We start from the raw sequence: 17,031 nt of genomic DNA, 5'->3' as shown, positions 1-17,031 counted from the left end.
CACTGACCCCAGTGTCTGCAAAGCCAGACGCATCATAGGAAATGTGGGATGCAATAGGAAAACACTTCAAGGGGAACTAGACAATAGAGAATGAAGATGGCAGACAGCTGATACATGCCACATCAACTGCATTATAACAAGTCTTTAAATGGGATTGATCAATCAACTGGTCCCAGCAAGTGCCAGAGATTTGTAATTTACTGCTAGTAAAAAAAATCTCAAGTCTTCTAGTACTTATCAGCTGCTGTATGTCCTGCAGAAGTGGTGTATTCTTTCTAGTCTGACATAGTGCTCTCTGCTGCCACCTCTGTCCATGTCAGGAACTGTCCAGAGCAGCAGCAAATCCCGGTAAAAACCTCTCCTGCTCTCCAGACTGGAAAGAATACACCACTTCTTGCAGGACATACAGCGGCTGATAAATACTGGAAGACAAGATTTTTTTTTTTTTAAGAAGTAAATTACAAATCTCTGGCACCAGTTGATTTGAAAGAATTTTTTGGGGGGTAAACAATCCCTTTAAAGTAATCAACTTTTAAAGTCATCGCACAGCATTATTTTGTGTGAAATTGTAATAACATAGCAGTGTATTATTCAGCCTAGCTTATCACAGAGTGCAGCTCTGAGGGCACTGGACAGAAATCTCTTACCAAGAAAGACTGAGTGAGAAACACTGCTGAAAAAAAAAAGAAAAGTCAAAAAAAAAAAAAAAAGCACTTTCTATCTATACCGACTTGCTCCTTTTCCCACTTATTTCAGTAAACAGATGCAATGTTTGCCAAAAAGCAGCCCAAGTCATACTCAGCGGAAGTGGCGGCTGCCAAGACTCCGACAATAACTGCTTAAAAACCATCTGCTTGGGGAGAAATATCCACATACACGTGAGTGACTCATGAAAGATTTATGCATCCGAACCTGGAGACGGCTGCAGGCAGGAGAAGGCATGTCATCCCGACGGTACTACAAGGGGGGGGGGGGGGGGGGGTGACGTGACAGTACAGATATGTCCTGCTCCATATGTGTATACGGGATGGAAGAGGCTCAGGAGCTAAAGCAGGACATCTTTCTTATTCGGGTCTAGGGTATCCATTGACCCATCCCAGCAGAGCAAGTCAAAATTCCCAGGATCAGCAGCTGTAATTCTGTTTACCAAGCCCGGGTGTCACAATACGAGAAATTAGACTTCAATACAGATACTTAGGGTGGTAGCACGACTCTGAATATAAAAAGGATATAATGCATAAAATAAGAATGGCAGATTCCCTGGGTCTGGAGCGCAACAGTAAGGTAGGGATGCAGAAAGCATCCCTGGATCACTGTTTTGCTCTACTTTCTGTATTAGGTTTCCATGGCACTGTATGTTGGTAGCGCAAGGCATCGCAGACACTACAGCAAACTGCATAGAGTCACTCTAACATAAAAAAGCTGCAGTACCAGGAACAATCACTAAAATACATAAGACACTGTGCCAGGCAAGGAAGCAATGAAAGGGCATTGGCAGTCAGTGAAGGGGCAGGAAATGGACCATCATCAATGTGATATTGTTGGCTTGTAGAGTGTTTAATAAAATACACTACGCGTTTCAAGACCAGATCGCCCTCTTCCTCAGTTGTAACACTTGATAAAATGGACGGTGGAAAAAAAGCAGTGTTTTAAAAAATTTATAAAAAATTTTAATAGTTTTTTTTTTTGTATGTCCTCAGTCTTAAAGGAGAATCCTAGAGGCTGGTGGGAGTCCCCGAGTGGCGATCCAGCAGTGGAAATGTATGGGGAGAGGTGAGTTGGTGTAGTTTTTATGTTCCCCCCTTGCCCCTCATATTAGAACAATTTTTTTCCTTGATCGGACCTCTCCTTTAAGTCCTGCGCCCCTTTTTACCTGTGTTTTTCTTGGTGTGGAGGAATTAGTCATAGTGCAAAGCCACACTATTCAGCTATAGCGATGTAATGTGAGCAATGTCCACACCACACTGCTGCAGGGGACATTGACCTGTATGTGAAAGGTAAAGGACACCTCAGCAGGTAAATCCTTGCTGCTACATATCACTGCAGGTGATAGAGACACAGAAATGCTGATATCATGGGAACGGCAAGTGTACGAGGCTGACCGCACTAAGCAAGGTGAGGAAACCGCCAGCAGGTCAGGAGAGAACATGTCTCCACAATGTAAAGGAAGAGGCAAACACACTGTGTAATGTATATACAGTGACCTCACCAGCAGAATAGTGAGTGCAACTCTGGAGTATAATACAGGATGTAACTCAGGATCAGTACAGGATAAGTAATGTAATGTATGTACACAGTGATCCCACCAGCAGAATAGTGAGCACAGCTCTGGAGTATAATACAGGATGTCTCTCAGGATCAGTACAGGATAAGTAATGTAATGTATGTACACAGTGACCTCACCTGCAGAATAGTGAGTGCAGCTCTGGAGTATAATACAGGATGTAACTCAGGATCAGTACAGGATAAGTAATGTAATGTATGTACACAGTGACCTCACCAGCAGAATAGTGAGCACAGCTCTGGAGTATAATACAGGATGTAACAATATACTGAGTACCTCTGATTGTTTTTGGGGGGGCCTATACTGTTATGTATAACCCTATATATGCTATAGATATTCCTGACTGCATCTGAGTAAAGAACTTCTGCAGTTTCCCACAAGTTGCCAGGTTTCCTATCCTCAGCCGAGGGACTTCAGGTGGATTACAGACAATACATTCAATTAAGCTGGAGGGATTACCACGCCTCATCCAGCGGTAAACAAGAAAGTCAGAGACGCCGGATGTGCCCAGGACATTTTGGCTTGCGGGCACCTGAGGGGATGAGGATGATCTCTTTATAGATGGCCCCATGAGCCGCCCTACATAGAGATCAGAGATGGAGGCCATTGTTCCTTGTTTTACATGTACAAGACTGGATAATATGTGGAAGGGGGGGAACACAGGCTGAGGACATCAGAGGAGGGGGTAGTAGCTACACTCAGGGTAAGTCCACCTTCTTATTTTGGCATCCCTGACGCTTTACGGCCTCTCATGACACCTATGTAAATCCGGGCCATGTAGACAAGCCCTCTGGAGTTTTGCCTGAACGATTTCCTTAAAAGACAAAACTATATGAAAACAAGGGGGGGGGGGGATGTACCAATAAATCTAATGCCTTCTGGTAACTGGCGCCGTCCGCCACACAATGAGAAGAAAAACTATGAAATCATCTCTTCCAGTACAATTGCATTTCATAGGAGCAAAAAAAAAAAAAGTTTCTTGATGTGAATGATGCAGGTGATATGGGAGGGGGCATAATATGTCTGGAACATGATAATGGGAACATCCCGGCTCCAAGCCAGAGCCCTGGTGAGCATACAGGGGTGTGAATACATATGCATCTATGCCCAGTGACTTTACAGGGGTGTAAATACATAGGCATCTATGCTCGGTGACCATACAGAGGTGTGAATACATATGCATCTACGACTGATGACCATACAAAGGTATGAATACATATGCATATACGCCTGATGACTATATAGATGTGTGAACACATATACATCTACACCAAGTGACCATACAGAGGTGTGAATACATATGCATCTTTGCCCAGTGACCAGAGATGCGAATACATATGCATCTACGCCCAGTGACCATACAGAGGTGTGAATACATACGCATCTACGCCCAGTGACCATACAGAGGTGTAAGTACATATGCATCTATGCCCAGTGACCATACAGAGGTGTGAATACATACGCATCAACGTCCAGTGACCATACAGGAGTGTGAATACATATACATCTATGCCCGTGATCCTACAGGGGTGTGAATACGTATACATCTACGCCCAGTGACCATACAGGAGTGTGAATACATATGCATCTATGCCCGTTACCATACAGGATTGTGAATACATATGCATCTATGCCCGTTACCATACAGAGGTGTAAGTAAATATGCATAGAACACTCCACGGCCCTGCAGCGTCCCCCCTTATACATTGCTAATGCAACAAGAATTGCAAATCTTCTTTCACAACAGTCTACGACAGTGAATAATTTAGAGGTGCGTACACACACGACACGTCCTCGTGACCTAACCTCGCTCTATATAGGTCTACTCCACGGTGGATGTGGTAGAACTATCATCACTGGGATTGCTGCATACAAGTGGACACGGCCATACCAGACACAGATATAGAAAAGGCCGCCAGGGGTCACCTAGAGTAGACGACTTGTGTTTCAGACAGCGATAACGTTCCCTTTAAAAGGGGTATACAGCTATGTTACATTGCTTTCTCAGGGCTCCAGATGGCGACCAAAATGGTCGCCAATGCGACTGACATCTTGCAAATGGCGCCCAGATTTATTAATCTGGGCGCCATTTGCGACTGGCGGTCACTGTCTCTTCAAGGACAGTGACCGCCTTCCGCACGCTGCACCGAAGCGTGTCTCCGCACACATTTGCGACTGGCCCGGCGGCGCGCTGTCTCTTTAAGGACTTCCGCACGCTGCGCCGAATCACGTGGCGCCTCTGCGGCCGTCCGTCCAATGAATGACGGACGTGCTGGATGACGTGTGTGGGGACACGCTTCTCCAGTGACGTCATCCAGCACGTCCGTCATTCATTGGACGGACGGCCGCAGAGGCGCCACACTCATCCAGCGCCTCTCTCCCGCCTCTCCTCACCCGGCGGATCCTCAAGTTCACCCCAGCGGCACCATACTTAGGGCCCTATTCCACCGGACGATTATCGTTCAGATTATCGTTAAATCGTTCGAATCTAAACGATAATCGTTCGGTTGAAATGCAGTAACGATTAACGACCGAACGAGAAATCGTTGATCGCTTTATAAGACCTGGACCTATTTTTATCGTTGCTCGTTCGCAAAACGTTCGCAAATCGTTCGCATTGAATAAGACATCGTTCGGTCGTTCGCAATAGATACGAACGCAATAGCGAAGAAATACGGAAGAAGAAACGATCGCAATTACGATCATAAGTAACGATTATCGTTCCATGGAAATGAGTGAACGTTTTCAGGTCTTTCGCAATAGCGGTCGTTTGAGATCGTTAATCGTTAACGATTATGCTAACGATAATCGTCCGGTGAAATAGGGCCCTTAGATTGTTGGTGACTGGGTGAGTATAACCGGAGGGGCGGCAGCCGGCCAGTAATGTGTGTGGGGGGGACCGCGGCCTGGGTAGTGTGTCTATTGTGATGGCGGCCAGGTGCGGTAGTCAGTGCGTGGGGGGGGGGGGATGTATAGACTGCACAGTACCACTTCCCTCAGTGTCTGTATGTGTAGACTGCACAGTACCACTTCCCTCAGTGTCTGTATATATACACTGCACAGTACCACTTCCCTCAGTGTCTGTATGTATACACTGCACAGTACCACTTCCCTCAGTGTCTGTATGTATAGACTGCACAGTACCACTTCCCTCAGTGTCTGTATATGTAATAGACTGCACAGTGCCACTTCCCTCAGTGTCTTCAAACTAAGAAAAGAGAGAATCTAAAGGAGGAGGATGCCGCGGCCTCTGCACACAGTAAGTCCCATTTAACATAACATTAATTTTACATGGTTTAAAATGTTGGCGACCAAATATTCTATTTGGCGCCTAAATTTTTCAGGTTAGGAGCCAATGGCTCCCAGGTAAATTTTTTAGTCTGGAGCCCTGTTTATGATCGGTGGGCGTCCTCCGACCCCGAGAATTCCTTCAAGGTTTTCCTTGCAAATCACAGCTGCGTCCCCTTCATTCTGAGGATTGCGGGGGCCCTAAAACCTCCAAGCGCGGATCGTGGCCCCATAACACGTAGGGATGCATTTACAGAGCCATTCAAACCAATGGGACCATAGTGTCGCCAGCACGGACGTGTAAATGAGGCCTCAAGGCCGTAAAACTGGAAGCTTCAGTGATGCTTTTCAGCTCAGGACTAGCGTGGAGACATCCCGTATCCATCAACAAACCTAACCTGTGACAGACAGCATTGCTGACACCCTGTACAGCCGTCTCTTCCCAGTAAGATCCATTCAAAATGAGAAATCTTTACGCTTTTAGTGAACATAACCCCCTCTAAGAAACAAGTAAGAAGAAAGTTTGATCAGCGCTAAAGCGATCCAATTGTAACAAACCCTCAGCTGTGAAAAATGTTAAAGGGGTTATCCAGCCAAAATCTTTTTCTTTCAAATCAACTGGTTTCAGAAAATTATACAGATTTGTAATTTACTTCTATTTAAAAAGTCTGACAGTGCTCTCTGCTGCCACCTCTGTCCGTGTCAGGAACTGTCCAGAGCAGGAGAGGTTTTCTATGGGGATTTGCTGCTGCTCTGGACAGTTCCTGACATGGACAGAGGTGGCAGCAGAGAGCACTGTGTCAGAATGAAAACAAAACACCACTTCTGCAGCACATCCAGCTGCTGATAAGTACTTAAGAGTTTTAAATAGAAGTAATTTACAAGTCTATATAACTTTCTGGCACCACTTGATTTGAAAGGAAAAGATTTTAGCTGGAGTACCCCTTTAAGCACTGATGGTTTAGTCAGGTTTCATTCACTGACAACAAACAGGGGTCTCTGTGAGGAACTGATAAAAAGTTGCATAAATTTTCATTATGTAATGGATACAAATCTGTCCTGGTCATGTGACTAGAGCCACAGGGCTCTGATACCTGCACAGCTGTGAGACTGTCACATGACCAGGACTGTGGAAGAGAACAATGACAGCAAGCAGAGATCTTGGAGAAGGTGAACAGTGCTGTATAACCTTACATTATGCAATGAATAGAATTCTGTCAGTGGCTCCCACACAGAGTAAGAGCCCTTTTACACGGGGCGATTATCGTGTGAAAAATCGTTATATCGTGTGAATTTAAACAATAATCGTTCTGTGTAATTTCAGGCTACGATCGAAAAATCATTTGTATGTCGTTGATCGTTGATTTAGATCTGAACCTAAAATTATCGTTAATCGTTCGCTGTAATTCCACGTTCGCTCAAGTTCCACATTTTTTCACTAATCGGTCAGTGTAATTGCACATTGTTGATTGTTTTGCTGAGATCAGAAGGAGTCAACGATCATAGTAACCATCGCAATAACGATTGTAATAACGATCGTATCTAACGACTATCGTTCTGTGTAATATGGTGAACGATTTCAGGTTGACCATAAACAATCTCGTTTGCGATCGTTTATCGTTAGTCGTTAATAAAAATCGCTCTGTGAAATAGGACCCTAAGCCAGGGAGAATCTGAATGGCCAACATACCCCTAGTCCTGCGAGAGAGAGCACGCAGCGCAGAGAGGAGATCCCCATAACACAGCACCGAGGCCAGAGACAAGATCCCCATAACACAAGACACCAGGCAGGAGAGGAGATCCTCATCATACAAGACACAGGGCAGGAGAGGAGATCCCCATAACACAAGACACCGGGCAGGAGAGGAGATTCTCATCATACAAGACACAGGGCAGGAGAGGAGATTCTCATCATACAAGACACAGGGCAGGAGAGGAGATCCCAATAACACAAGACACCAGGCAGGAGAGGAGATCCCCATCATACAAGACACTGGGCAGGAGAGGAGATCCCCATGACACAAGACACTCAGCAGGAGAGGAGATCCCCACTGTCCCACATAGTGACTCTAAAAGTGATATAAAGAGAGGAGATCCTAAATCATACAAGACACAGGGCAGGAGAGGAGATCCCAATAACACAAGACACCAGGCAGGAGAGGAGATCCCCATGACACAAGACACTCAGCAGGAGAGGAGATCCCCACTGTCCCACATAGTGACTCTTAGGGTATAAACCCACACACCGTATATGCAGCGTATTTACTGCTGCGATACGCAGCAAACTCGCAGCAAACTCGCAGCAAACTCGCAGCACTACAATACACTGCCCCCCCAGTGACAGGACAGGGGGTCCCCACAATACACTGCCCCCTCAGTGACAGGACAGGGGGTCCCCACAATACACTGCCCCCCTCAGTGACAGGACGGGGGGGTCCCCACAATACACTGCCCCCCTCAGTGACAGGACGGGGGGTCCCCACCATACACTGCCCCCCTAAGTGACAGGACAGGGAGTCCCCACAATACACTGCCCCCCCAGTGACAGGACAGGGGGTCCCCACAATACACTGCACCCCTCAATGACAGGACAGGGGGTCCCCACAATACACTGCCCCCCTCAGTGACAGGACAGGGGGTCCCCACAATACACTGCCCCCCCAGTGACAGGACAGGGAGTCCCCACAATACACTGCACCCCTCAGTGACAGGACAGGGGGTCCCCACAATACACTGCACCCCTCAATGACAGGACAGGGGGTCCCCACAATACATTGCAACCCTCAGTGACAGGACAGGGGGTCCCCACAATACACTGCCCCCCTCAGTACAGGACAGCGGGTCCCTAATATACACTGCCCCCCTCAGTGACAGGACAGGGGGTCCCCACAATACACTGCACCCCTCAGTGAAAGGACAGGGGGTCCCCACAATACACTGCCCCCCTCAGTGACAGGACAGGGGGTCCCCTCAATACACTGCACCCCTCAGTGACAGGACGGGGGGGTCCCCACAATACAATGCCCCCCTCAGTGACAGGACGGGGGGGGTCCCCACAATACACTGCCCCCCTCAGTGACAGGACGGGGGGGTCCCCACAATACACTGCACCCCTCAGTGACAGGACGGGGGGGTCCCCACAATACACTGCACCCCTCAGTGACAGGACAGGGGGTCCCCACAATACACTGCACCCCTCAGTGACAGGACGGGGGGTCCCCACAATACACTTCCCCCCTCAGTGACAGGACAGGGGGTCCCGACAATACACTGCCCCCCTCAGTGACAGGACAGGGGGTCCCCACAATACACTGCCCCCCTCAGTGACAGGACAGGGGGTCCCCACAATACACTGCCCCCCTCAGTGACAGGATGGGGGTCCCCACAAAACACTGCCCCCCTCAGTGACAGGACAGGGGGTCCCCACAATATACTGCCCCCCTCAGTGACTGTACAGGGGTCCCTACAGTACACTGCCCCCCTCAGTGACAGGACAGGGGGTCCCCACAATAAACTGCACCCCTCAGTGACAGGACGGGGGTCCCTAATATACACTGCACCCCTCAGTGACAGGACAGGGGGTCCCCACAATACACTGCCCCCCTCAGTGACAGGATAGGGGGTCCCTAATATACACTGCCCCCCTCAGTGACAGGACAGGGGGTCCCCACAATACACTGCCCCCCTCAATGACAGGACAGGGGGTCCCCACAATACACTGCCCCCCTCAGTGACAGTACAGGGGGGCCCTAATATACACTGCCCCCTCAGTGACCGGACAGGGGGTCCCCACAATACACTGCCCCCCTGAGTGACAGGACAGGGGGTCCCCACAATACACTGCCCCCCTCAGTGACAGGACAGGGGTCCCCACAATACACTGCCCCCCTCAGTGACAGGACAGGGGGTCCCCACAATACACTGCCCCCCTCAGTGACAGGACAGGGGGTCCCCACAATACACTGCCCCCCTCAGTGACAGGACAGGGGGTCCCCACAATACACTGCCCCCCTCAGTGACAGGACAGGGGGTCCCCACAATACACTGCCCCCCTCAGTGACAGGACAGGGGGTCCCCACAATACACTGCCCCCCTCAGTGACAGGACAGGGAGTCCCCACAATACACTGCCCCCCTCAGTGACAGGACAGGGGGTCCCTAATATACACTGCCCCCTCAGTGACAGGACAGGGGGTCCCCACAATACACTGCCCCCTCAGTGACAGGACAGGGGGTCCCCACAATACACTGCCCCCCTCAGTGACAGGACAGGGGGTCCCAACAATACACTGCACCCCTCAGTGACAAGACAGGGGGTCCCAACAATACACTGCCCCCCTCAGTGACAGGACAGGGGTCCCTAATATACACTGCACCCCTCAGTGACAGGACAGGGGGTCCCCACAATACACTGCACCCCTCAGTGACAGGACAGGGGGTCCCCACAATACATTGCACCCCTCAGTGACAGGACAGGGGGTCCCTAATATACACTGCCCCCTCAGTGACAGGACAGGGGGTCCCTAATATACACTGCCCCCCTCAGTGACAGGACAGGGGGTCCCCACAATACACTGCCCCCCTCAGTGACAGGACAGGGGGTCCCCACAATAAACTGCCCCCATCAGTGACAGGACAGGGGGTCCCAACAATACACTGCCCCCCTCAGTGACAGGACAGGGGGTCCCCACAATACACTGCCCCCCTCAGTGACAGGACAGGGGGTCCCCACAATACACTGCCCCCCTCAGTGACAGGACAGGGGGTCCCCACAATACACTGCACCCCTCAGTGACAGGACAGGGGTCCCCACAATACACTGCATCCCTCAGTGACAGGACAGGGGGTCCCTAATATACACTGCCCCCTCAGTGACAGGACAGGGGGGTCCCCACAATACACTGCCCCCCTCAGTGACAGGACAGGGAGTCCCCACAATACACTGCCCCCCTCAGTGACAGGACAGGGGGTCCCTAATATACACTGCCCCCTCAGTGACAGGACAGGGGGTCCCCACAATACACTGCCCCCTCAGTGAAAGGACAGGGGGTCCCCACAATACACTGCCCCCCTCAGTGACAGGACAGGGGGTCCCAACAATACACTGCACCCCTCAGTGACAAGACAGGGGGTCCCAACAATACACTGCCCCCCTCAGTGACAGGACAGGGGTCCCTAATATACACTGCACCCCTCAGTGACAGGACAGGGGGTCCCCACAATACACTGCACCCCTCAGTGACAGGACAGGGGGTCCCCACAATACATTGCACCCCTCAGTGACAGGACAGGGGGTCCCTAATATACACTGCCCCCTCAGTGACAGGACAGGGGGTCCCTAATATACACTGCCCCCCTCAGTGACAGGACAGGGGGTCCCCACAATACACTGCCCCCCTCAGTGACAGGACAGGGGGTCCCCACAATAAACTGCCCCCATCAGTGACAGGACAGGGGGTCCCAACAATACACTGCCCCCCTCAGTGACAGGACAGGGGGTCCCCACAATACACTGCCCCCCTCAGTGACAGGACAGGGGGTCCCCACAATACACTGCCCCCCTCAGTGACAGGACAGAGGGTCCCCACAATACACTGCACCCCTCAGTGACAGGACAGGGGTCCCCACAATACACTGCATCCCTCAGTGACAGGACAGGGGGTCCCTAATATACACTGCCCCCTCAGTGACAGGACAGGGGGGTCCCCACAATACACTGCCCCCCTCAGTGACAGGACAGGGGGGTCCCCACAATACACTGCCCCCCTCAGTGACAGGACAGGGGGTCCCTAATATACACTGCACCCCTCAGTGACAGGACAGGGGGTCCCCACAATACACTGCCCCCCTCAGTGACAGGACAGGGGGTCCCCACAATACACTGCCCCCCTCAGTGACAGGACAGGGGGTCCCCACAATACACTGCCCCCCTCAGTGACAGGACAGGGGGTCCCTAATATACACTGCCCCCCTCAGTGACAGGACAGGGGGTCCCTAATATACACTGCCCCCTCAGTGACAGGACAGGGGGTCCCCACAATACACTGCCCCCCTCAGTGACAGGACAGGGGGTCCCCACAATACACTGCCCCCTCAGAGACAGGACAGGGGGTCCCCACAATACACTGCCCCCCTGAGTGACAGGATAGGGGGTCCCCACAATACACTGCCCCCCTCAGTGACAGGACAGGGGGTCCCTAATATACACTGCCCCCCTCAGTGACAGGACAGGGGGTCCCTAATGTACACTGCCCCCCTCAGTGACAGGACAGGGGGGTCCCCACAATACACTGCACCCCTCAGTGACAGGACAGGGGGTCCCTAATGTACACTGCCCCCCTCAGTGACAGGACAGGGGGTCCCCACAATACACTGCACTCCTCAGTGACAGGACAGGGGGTCCCCACAATACATTGCACCCCTCAGTGACAGGACAGGGGGTCCCCACAATACACTGCCCCCCTCAGTGACAGGACAGGGGGTCCCCACAATACACTGCCCCCCTCAGTGACAGGACAGGGGGTCCCCACAATACACTGCCCCCCTCAGTGACAGGACAGGGGGTCCCCACAATACACTGCCCCCCTCAGTGACAGGACAGGGGGTCCCCACAATACACTGCCCCCCTCAGTGACAGGACAGGGGGTCCCTAATATACACTGCCCCCCTCAGTGACAGGACAGGGGGTCCCCACAATACACTGCCCCCCTCAGTGACAGGACAGGGGGTCCCTAATATACACTGCCCCCCTCAGTGACAGGACAGGGGGTCCCCACAATACACTGCCCCCCTCAGTGACAGGACAGGGGGTCCCCACAATACACTGCCCCCTCAGTGACAGGACAGGGGGTCCCCGGTACTCACAGTCCAGGTGCTTCTTCTTGGGGCCCATGATCTCGTGGGTCGTGGCCTTGCACACGGTCTTGGAGACGGCGGAGCCGGTGACGCTGTGCTGCGCCGCCGTGATGCGGTCCGTGATGCTCTGGCCGGACATGGCAGCGCCTGGTGACACAGATCAGAGGGATGAGGCCCGGGACGTGGGATCCGGTGTGAGCAGCCCGGCCGCACAGCTGCTCATGGAGAGGACGGGCACACTCACGGACGCTGTCGGGCCGGAGCACGCCGGGACCCCTCCGGTACTGGCCGCCGCACGGCGCTGAGGAGTCAGAGAACGGGAGCAGAGGGGAAAATGGCGGCGCAGCTCCACCTCAGAGCCGTGAGAGAGCCCGGTACCGTCACGTGACCAGGGGGCGGGGACTATCCTCAGGGTCTGTCCACCCTGGGGGCGTGGTCTTCCAGAGAAATCTGCCGAGTGGGCGGAGACTTCGTGTAACTCCAAGATAGAGGCGGGGCAAGTACGCGTGAACACTGAAGTGTGGGAGGAGCTATCTCTGGCCACGCCCAGTGTAAGGACTACGGCGTCCGCACACCCAGCGTTACCAGTACACTCAGTGCACTCACACCAGTGATACCAGTGATACCAGTGTGGAGTTGTGTAATGCAGATACGTGCGATCAGGGAGCAAGTCTGACTAATAACCGAGGTGTCATTGATGGTCGCCCAATCATCTCCAGACCAGACAGACCTCCATAGTAATACAAGACCCCAGACCAGACCTCTATAGTAATACAAGACTCCAGACCAGACCTCTATAGTAATACAAGACCCCAGACCAGACAGACCTCTATAGTAATACAAGACCCCAGACCAGACAGACCTCTATAGTAATACAAGACCCCAGACCAGACCTCTATAGTGATACAAGACCACAAACCAGACAGACCTCTATAGTTAATACAAGACCCCAGACCAGACAGACCTCTATAGTGATACAGGACCCCAGACCTCTATAGTAATACAAGACCCCAGACCAGACCTCTATAGTAATACAAGACCCCAAACCAGACAGACCTCTATAGTAATACAAGACCCCAGACCAGACAGACCTCTATAGTAATACAAGACCCCAGACCAGACCTCTATAGTAATACAAGACCCCAGACCAGACTCCTATAGTAATACAAGACCCCAGACCAGACAGACCACTATAGTAATACAAGACCCCAGACCAGACCAGACCTCTATAGTAATACAAGACCCCAGACCAGACCTCTATAGTAATACAAGACCCCAGACCAGACAGACCACTATAGTAATACAAGACCCCAGACCAGACCTCTATAGTAATACAAGACCCCAGACCAGACCTCTATAGTGATACAAGACCACAAACCAGACAGACCTCTATAGTTAATACAAGACCCCAGACCAGACAGACCTCTATAGTGATACAGGACCCCAGACCTCTATAGTAATACAAGACCCCAGACCAGACCTCTATAGTAATACAAGACCCCAAACCAGACAGACCTCTATAGTAATACAAGACCCCAGACCAGACAGACCTCTATAGTAATACAAGACCCCAGACCAGACCTCTATAGTAATACAAGACCCCAGACCAGACTCCTATAGTAATACAAGACCCCAGACCAGACAGACCACTATAGTAATACAAGACCCCAGACCAGACCAGACCTCTATAGTAATACAAGACCCCAGACCAGACCTCTATAGTAATACAAGACCCCAAACCAGACAGACCTCTATAGTAATACAAGACCCCAGACCAGACAGACCTCTATAGTAATACAAGACCCCGGACCAGACCTCTATAGTAATACAAGACCCCAGACCAGACCTCTATAGTAATACAAGACCCCAGACCCCTATAGTAATACAAGACCCCAGACCAGACAGACCTCTACAGTAATACAAGACCCCAGACCAGACCTCTATAGTAATACAAGACCCCAGACCAGACAGACCACTATAGTAATACAAGACCCCAGACCAGACCTCTATAGTGATACAGGACCCCAGACCAGACAGACCACTATAGTAATACAAGACCCCAGACCAGACAGACCACTATAGTAATACAAGACCCCAGACCAGACAGACCACTATAGTAATACAAGACCCCAGACCAGACCTCTATAGTGATACAGGACCCCAGACCAGACAGACCACTATAGTAATACAAGACCCCAGACCAGACAGACCACTATAGTAATACAAGACCCCAGACCAGACAGACCTCTATAGTAATACAAGACCCCAGACCAGACAGACCTCTATAGTAATACAAGACTCCAGACCAGACAGACCTCTACAGTAATACAAGACCCCAGACCAGACCTCTATAGTAATACAAGACCCTAGACCTCTATAGTAATACAAGACCCCAGACCAGACAGACCTCTATAGTAATACAAGACCCTAGACCTCTATAGTAATACAAGACCCCAGACCAGACAGATCTCTATAGTAATACAAGACCCCAGACCAGACCTCTATAGTAATACAAGACCCCAGACCAGACTCCTATAGTAATACAAGACCCCAGACCAGACAGACCTCCATAGTAATACAAGACCCCAGACCTCTATAGTAATACAAGACCTCAGACCAGACAGACCTCTATAGTAATACAAGACCCCAGACCAGACAGACCTCTATAGTAATACAAGACCCAAGACCAGAGAGACCTCCATAGTAATACAAGACCCCAGACCTCTATAGTAATACAAGAACCCAGACCAGACCAGACCTCTATAGTAATACAAGACCCAAGACCAGACAGACCTCTATAGTAATACAAGACCCCGGACCAGACCACTATAGTAATACAAGACCCCAGACCAGACAGACCTCTATAGTGATACAAGACCCCAGACCAGACCTCTATAGTAATACAAGACCCCAAACCAGACAGACCTCTATAGTAATACAAGACCCCAGACCAGACAGACCTCTATAGTAAAACAAGACCCCAGACCAGACCTCTATAGTAATACAAGACCCCAGACCAGACAGACCTCTATAGTAATACAAGACCCCAGACCAGACAGACCTCTATAGTAATACAAGACCCCAGACCTCTATAGTAATACAAGACCCCAGACCAGACCTCTATAGTAATACAAGACCCCAGACCAGACCTCTATAGTAATACAAGACCCCAAACCAGACAGACCTCTATAGTAATACAAGACCCCAGACCAGACAGACCTCTATAGTAATACAAGACCCCAGACCAGACCTCTATAGTAATACAAGACCCCCAAACCAGACCTCTATAGTAATACAAGACCCCAGACCAGACAGACCTCTATAGTAATACAAGACCCCAGACCAGACCTCTATAGTAATACAAGACCCCAGACCAGACAGACCTCTATAGTAATACAAGACCCGAGACCAGACAGACCTCTATAGTAATACAAGACCCCAGACCAGACCTCTATAGTAATACAAGACCCCAAACCAGACCTCTATAGTAATACAAGACCCCAGACCAGACAGACCTCTATAGTAATACAAGACCCCAGACCTCTATAGTAATACAAGACCCCAGACCAGACAGACCTCTATAGTAATACAAGACCCCAGACCAGACAGACCCCTATAGTAATACAAGACTCCAGACCAGAGAGACCTCTATAGTAATACAAGACCCCAGACCAGACAGACCACTATAGTAATACAAGACCCCAGACCAGACCCCTATAGTGATACAAGACCCCAGACCAGACAGACCTCTATAGTAATACAAGACCCCAGACCAGACAGACCACTATAGTAATACAAGACCCCAGACCAGACAGAACACTATAGTAATACAAGACCCCAGACCAGACAGACCACTATAGTAATACAAGACCCCAGACCAGACAGAACACTATAGTAATACAAGACCCCAGACCAGACAGACCTCTATAGTAATACAAGACCCCAGACCAGACCTCTATAGTAATACAAGACCCCAAACCAGACAGACCTCTACAGTAATACAAGACCCCAGACCAGACCTCTATAGTAATACAAGAACCCAACCAGACTTCTATAGTAATACAAGACCCCAGACCAGACCTCTATAGTAATACAAGACCCCAGACCAGACAGAACACTATAGTAATACAAGACCCCAGACCAGACAGACCACTATAGTAATACAAGACCCCAGACCAGACAGACCTCTATAGTAATACAAGACCCCAGACCAGACCCCTATAGTGATACAAGACCCCAGACTAGACCTCTATAGTAATACAAGACCCCAGGCCAGACAGACCTCTACAGTAATACAAGACCCCAGACCAGACCTCTATAGTAATACAAGACCCCAGACCAGACCACTATAGTAATACAAGACCCCAGACCAGACAGACCTCTATAGTAATACAATACCCCAACTCAGACAGAACACTATAGTTATACAAGTCCCCAGACCAGAACACTATAGTAATACAAGACCCCAGACCAGAACACTATAGTAATACAAGACCCCAGACCAGACTCCTATAGTAATACAAGACCCCAGACCAGACAGACATCTATAGTAATACAAGACCCCGGACCAGACAGACATCTATAGTAATACAAGACCCCAGACCA

At 50.3% G+C, this 17,031-nt stretch overlaps 1 protein-coding gene across 11 annotated transcripts in view; it reads right to left on the bottom strand.

The window, feature by feature from the left end:
* Positions 1-12,830, bottom strand: part of PICALM (phosphatidylinositol binding clathrin assembly protein) — a 59,853-nt gene extending 47,023 nt beyond the window's left edge. For 8 of the 11 annotated variants that reach the window (XM_069969677.1, XM_069969680.1, XM_069969683.1 and 5 more), the window contains exon 1: positions 12,436-12,828. In XM_069969677.1, the coding sequence (XP_069825778.1) occupies positions 12,436-12,565 (130 nt within the window). In that variant the 5' untranslated portion in view covers positions 12,566-12,828. Of the gene's footprint in view, positions 1-12,435 lie in introns of all 11 variants that reach the window. The other 3 variants (XM_069969681.1, XM_069969682.1, XM_069969687.1) reach the window with 2 other exon arrangements.
* Between the last annotated feature and the right edge of the window lie 4,201 nt (positions 12,831-17,031).

The sequence above is a fragment of the Dendropsophus ebraccatus genome, chromosome 5, assembly GCF_027789765.1.
Source record: "Dendropsophus ebraccatus isolate aDenEbr1 chromosome 5, aDenEbr1.pat, whole genome shotgun sequence".
Lineage (NCBI taxonomy): Eukaryota > Metazoa > Chordata > Amphibia > Anura > Hylidae > Dendropsophus > Dendropsophus ebraccatus.
This window is presented reverse-complemented; position numbering and strand designations above follow the sequence as displayed.